This window comes from Eurytemora carolleeae, unplaced genomic scaffold (assembly GCF_000591075.1).
Source record: "Eurytemora carolleeae unplaced genomic scaffold, Eaff_2.0 scaffold33, whole genome shotgun sequence".
In the NCBI taxonomy this organism is placed as follows: domain Eukaryota; kingdom Metazoa; phylum Arthropoda; class Copepoda; order Calanoida; family Temoridae; genus Eurytemora; species Eurytemora carolleeae.
In genome coordinates this window covers 25546-31538 of record NW_019396220.1, presented here as the reverse complement: position 1 = coordinate 31538, position 5993 = coordinate 25546, and the positions used below count along the sequence as shown (strand labels likewise).

Genomic DNA, 5993 nt, shown 5'->3' with positions numbered 1-5993 from the left:
TAGGGTGGGTTGTAGTTAACCCCTTATTTGTTGTGGTAATATTTTCAATTTTAAAGTATTTATCTTGTTTTAGGAAGTTACTGGATCAGGTTATGGTTGGATTAGCTGGATCTCCTACTCTGATCCATTGTTCAATCCTAGCAATCTGTAGAATATACTTCCAGCTTAAAGATATACTTCCACTGGTTAGTAACGCACCCTAGCCATCTCTGTTGAATATGCTTTTAAGTTCTTTTTTTCATAACAAAGGACCTCTTTTGTCCTCTAAGTGACAATAGAAAAAGCGAGTAACCCGACCCATTTGTACCCCCATTAGAAAATGAGATGTAAGCCTCAGGGAAGGGGACCCAGGCTGTTATCCCAGCCCGCCTAGTCCTGCGAGATGTCTAGTATGTAATTCAAAAACCAGGTGTAATACCCAGGGTAGGTTAATTCTGGTTTAATACCCAGGGTTTGTTCCTCCAGTTTTAATACCCAGGGTTATTTCATCTAGGTATAAACCAAGTTTGTTTCATCCAGGTTAAAGAACCCAGGGTTGGTTCATCCAGGTTTAATATCCAGGGCTGGTTCATCCAGGTTTCCCCTGGTTGGTTCATCCGAGTATATTATCCAGAGTTGGTTCATCAATGTTTAATACACAGGGTTGGTTCATCCAGGGTTAATACCCAGAGTTGGTTCATCAATGTTTAATACCCATGGTTGGTGTGCCATTTTCTAGGTCTAGGAAAAATGGGCGGATTTTTGGTAACTAACAATTTGGTAACTAACAATTTGGTAACTAATAATTTGGTAACTAGACAATTTGGTAACTTGAAAATTTGGTAACTAACCATTTGGTTAGGTCAGTTTAAGACGATATTTGGGTCGAGTGCTGCGGCTAGGACAGGCTAAGGGGCTGAGAACTGCAGCCTTATATAAAAAATATAATACAATGATATCTGATATGTGGGGTTAGGCATGGTTAAGACAATTTCTGGGCCGACTGCTACGGCTAGGACAAGTTGTTAGTTTAGTTACCAAATTATTAGTTACCAAATTGTTAGTTACCAAATTGTTAGTTACTAAATTGTTAGTTACCAAATTGTTAAGTTACCAAATTGTTAGTTACCAAAAATTCGCCCATCCTAGGAAAAAACCAAGAATACCAATACCTAAGATCCACAGGTTATGTATGATATTAACATCCTTGTTGTTGATCACAAGACTAAGCTAAAAATCACATGAGACCAGTTCAAAAGTTACTGTCTCTAAAAATTCAGTGGAACACAAGTAAACCAGGGTTCAAGATCACGAAAATATCGGTTCAATGTTTACCAGAGAAAAAGTCATTTAAATTAGGAGACTCACTAAGAATTCCCCTTGAACCCTTACTAGGCTTAAAATCACTGACATAGCTCAGGGCATTCAGGGGTGATGATATACAGAACATAACGAAAACGTCGCGTAACACCCAGCATGAGTTTCAAGAGCTCTAACCTCTTAAAAAGCAGCTGTAATAAAGGCTAGAAATCCCGTTCTTGCAGTTGAAGTATCAGTCTTGAGGTCCTGCGTATCTGGAACGTTTTCACACTCATTTTGTGCAGTGAAAATTTTGTCCTTCCATGCATAGTTTAGCAAATGCAATGCTTTCTTTGTCCTTATCAGTAGGCATGAACTCCGGGTTCAAGTTTACGAACTCCTCCTGCCAAGATGTGACAGTATATTGTAGAACATTTCTACTCTTTCGAATCTCTAAACCATTCTCCATATGAGGTGTGAGATGGAAGGCATATTGGATTGGTTGGTTCATCCTGGTTTAATACCCAGGGTTGGTTCATCCAGGTGTAAAACTCAGGGTTTGTTCATTCAGGTTTTATACCCAAGGTTGGTTCATCCAGGTGTAAAACTCGTGGTTGGATTAAGAATAGAAACTGGTTTACTACTCAATTTATTTTTTTTCCCCCCCCTAACACACACGTACCATCACAAATATTCCAATTTAACCTGAACTTTCTATGGAAAAAAACTAAAAATTTTGATCAACCAAATCATATGTTCAGTTTTAATCGTCAATAAATAAATTTTGTCGTTAATGTTTTCTTATTAAGGATGTGACTGAACAGGTTCTTACCAATATTCTTCTTCTTCTCACATCTTCCAGCAGAGAGGTGTCAGCAGCAGGACTTAGTTTTATTAAGGTATAATCTTTACTAGGGCTTAGTTTTTTCAAGGTAAGTTCTTTATTAGGACTTAGTTTTTCCAAGCTATGTAGATTCTATAGGAGGACTTGCTTTTTCAAGGTAGGTTCTGTATTAGGAGTTAGGACTTCGAGTTTTATCAAGGTAGGTTCTACAGTAAGATTTATCAAGGTATTATTTAAGGGGGTTGTGTAGGGTGGGTTGTAGTTAGCAAGAAAGATTTTTTGAGTTAAATACGTAGTGAATTAGAAAGCTTTTAAACTTTGATCTAATTGAAAACAATGTTTAAGGTTTTCATCACCTCTACTCCTGTCACTACTGCGGCTAGATTTCTCCCTCAAATCATGAAAGGAATTACAGATATGCCGGACGATTGCAAACGACACTGTCGGCAGAAGACAAAGTTCTTGATGGAAAGATTCTCTCGGAAGTTCGGATTTGACCTTGTCGCAAGTCTTGTTCCTAAATCCGACGTAACAACACAGAAACGACTGAGGAACATCCGTAAGGAAGTGGCTCGGCGTGCGCGTAAGGTGTCTGAAGACGGTAGTGGAGGGGACGAGGATGACCAGGGCATGAAGGGAAGACAAAAGACAATGGACGAAATGCTGGCCGATTCCTCCGACGATGAGTTTGACGACAAGGAAGAGATTAAGAATAAGCGTGGTGGTAAGAAGGGGGGAACCTGGATACAGGAAGGAGATGAAATCCTTGATCTTCTCTCCGCCTCCGCCGCACAGAAGATCTCTTCAACTAAACCAACCCAGGCGAAGGTGAAGATGGAGGATGAAACGAAGAAGAAAGCGAGAAAGTCTGATTTCAAAATATCCGCAGACGGAAAGATTATTATCACGGAGAAGAGTGGAAAGGACGAGGATGATGAAGATGATGGGCCACGAAGAGGAAATGATGAGTAAGTTTTTTTATTATTAGTTTTACTTTTTTGTGTGAAAATAATTATGTTTTCGGCGTCAGATGAATTTCACTTAGTGCTGGGGTAATTTTATCCTATGGTCATAGTTTCAAGTAAAATATGAAAATAATGTACCTAACAAACATTAATTTCCCGATTATTTAGTGCAACCGTCCCATAACGCATATTTGTCATTCCAGAAAAGTTTATTCTTGTCTGAATTTAACCTTGTACGTATGTTTAGTGATAAATCTGATGAGGAGGAGACATTTGAAAATCTTGTGTCGAGTAAGAAGAGGAAAATGGGATCTGAAGCTGGAAGTGTTAAGTCAAGGATGACAACTGCTTCTAGGTAAGCTTAGGGCCCAGGGGGTCCACTTTTTTCAAACCTAAATCCCGATTTTTTATTTATTTTTTAAATTCTACCAAGTAGGACTGGTCCATAAGGACTTCAACCCCGAACTGAAACTTTAAACTGAAAACAAATCTTCACAAATTGTAATAAAAAAACTGATTTCTGAATAACCATAATTTTGTAATTTTGTACTTCAGACAGTCCGCACCAGGAGGCGCTGAAGCTAAGAAGTATAGACCTGGTGGTTCTGGTATTCATAGGAAGCTAGATACACCCGGACAGGAATACAAGAGTAAACAGGTAGCTTTCCTTGACTACATCTTGGACTCCTTCATCATGGATTACTTGGGACTCTTTTTTGAACGCCATCTTTGACAATCTTCGATTCCATCCGGAAAGTCATCAAGGATGTTTTTGATTTTTAGTGGCTTTATTAAAATCTATAAAGTCTACTGTAACACCGATATATAGTTTGCTTGTCTGTTTGTCTGTATCAAATAAACGGCTGAACCGATCAGTCCCAATTTTTTGGGACCTCACGAGACCCAAGGAAAAGTTTATGAATGATCAAAAGTTCAAAAATTTGCCTCCAACAAAATTAAATTTTGATTAAATTTTCGAAAATTTTGAAAATCCTCGAAAATAATTTATGAAATTCGTGAACCATTTTTTTGTTTTGTTTTACAAAATTAACATGTTCACAATTGAAATAGAAGATGGGCGCGAAGCGAAGCATCCTAAAAGCCTAGTACTCTATAAAACTGATACAATCTCAACTCTCTTTCCTAAGGAGAAATATTATCCCAAATTAAGAAATTAGAATTTAAGTAATTGTTCGCTTTTAAGAATAGAAATTATTAAACTTATTTTAGTATCTATATATATAAAGTTGTAATCTCTGTTTGGATGTCTGTTTGTTTGTTTGTTTGTTTGTTTGTTTGTTTGTTTGTTTGTTTGTTTGTTTGTTTGTTTGTCAGATCATAACTCAGGAACCCCTGGACCAATTTTTCTCAAATTTTGATTTGCGAGAGCCATGGAAATTTTCTTAGCTTAGTTTTGAGATTCTAAGTTGAGTGGATCGTTAAGTATCGGGAAGAATAGCTAAAATCGTAATTTACGACCAAGTGCGGGTAAACGGCGGGAGTAACTTTGAGTAATCTGGGCAACGCTGGGTTCTCAAGCTAGTTATTAATATTACTCATGTAATTTTGCAAATATAAGTTTCAATTCTAAGATTTAGAAATCATACATATACTAAAGGAAGAATAAAACTGAATAGAAGAATCATTGTATGTGGCCTTCGTTAATCGTTTTTGATAGAATGCACAGTTATTTTTTTAATTACTAACATATTTGATAATTTATTTATTTTTCTTTTTTTTATTCTGAACTCTGATTATTTTCAGGGGCGTGGAGATGTGAAAAAGAAGGGTAAACCTGACCCCTACGCATATATTCCTATTACACACAAAACTCTGAATAAACGCAAAGCGTCCAAGTCTAAGAGCGTATTTGCTAATGTGGTAAAGGCTGCAAAGAAGGGGGCCAGCAAGGGATCAAAGTACAAGGTGAAAGAGGTGAAAAAATTGATGTAAGGAATGAAAATGTAAACTTTTCATTTTTTAAACAATAAATTTATATTTTTCTTCAGTAAATGTTCATTATCATTTCTAATGTATTTTAATCCAAGACATTTTATGTTAATAAACTTAACCAAACAAAATAAACCTGTATTATGGTTCTAGCTCCTTTGGGCTCTCCAATATAGTGGGGTTCAGATTCTTATCCTTATACTTATTGATAACAGTAGAGTAAACATTATTTCAGTTTCTTCTAAACTACAGATACTTTAAATAAAGTATAGCTAAATGCCTTTTGCAAGTCTAACCGCAACCCCATAAAGGCCAGGGGGAGACGATATTAGGGGAGAGGAGGGTTGGAGGAGAATAAAAAGGACTGAGGCCGACTAATGATATCGCTCCCATGTAACCCTGTAGATATATCGAATCGTTTTACCCAGCAGGGTAGAGACTAAGGAGTTCCATCTGGATGGTTTTGCTTAACTGTTCTAACTTCTTCTCCCATTCAGGAAGTAGTTCGATTCATAAAAAATTTCAGTTGGTTCTTGACATAGTCTATTTTCAGAATCTGTAAAATCTCGGGTGGCTTTGTTTTCAAAATCATACTTTACAGCTGATGTAAACGGTGAACGGTTTTACATTAAGATTAAATATATAATGTATATTTAATCTCTGATATAACCAGATCGGGAAATTTTTGTTTTGATACACATTACACATAATCGCTTGATCTTGATTCCACTGCAGGCCCTTTTAATTTGAGGATCAATGCTTGAACTCTTCATTTCAATTTTTTCTGCTGGGTACGGTTTCCACTGAATATCGAATAAAGATTAGATTAACAGAAGATTAAGATCAATTATTGAACTTGAGATCCACAATATAGAAGTTCCCAGCTCAGGAAACAATGAGGAAAAGATTGGTCTTGCATACACAGTCTTTGGATTGTTGTGATAATACTTTACCAA

The 5993-nt window shown here is 36.7% G+C and overlaps 1 protein-coding gene across 1 annotated transcript in view; it reads left to right on the top strand.

Annotated features, from left to right (window-relative positions):
* Positions 1-5095, top strand: part of LOC111698489 (RRP12-like protein) — a 29172-nt gene extending 24077 nt beyond the window's left edge. The window contains exons 25-30 of the mRNA XM_023468839.1: positions 74-185; positions 2088-2177; positions 2468-3090; positions 3335-3442; positions 3643-3745; positions 4852-5095. Of these exons, the coding sequence (XP_023324607.1) occupies positions 74-185; positions 2088-2177; positions 2468-3090; positions 3335-3442; positions 3643-3745; positions 4852-5040 (1225 nt within the window). The 3' untranslated portion in view covers positions 5041-5095. The remainder of the gene's footprint in view (positions 1-73; positions 186-2087; positions 2178-2467; positions 3091-3334; positions 3443-3642; positions 3746-4851) is intronic.
* The last annotated feature ends 898 nt before the right edge of the window (positions 5096-5993 follow it).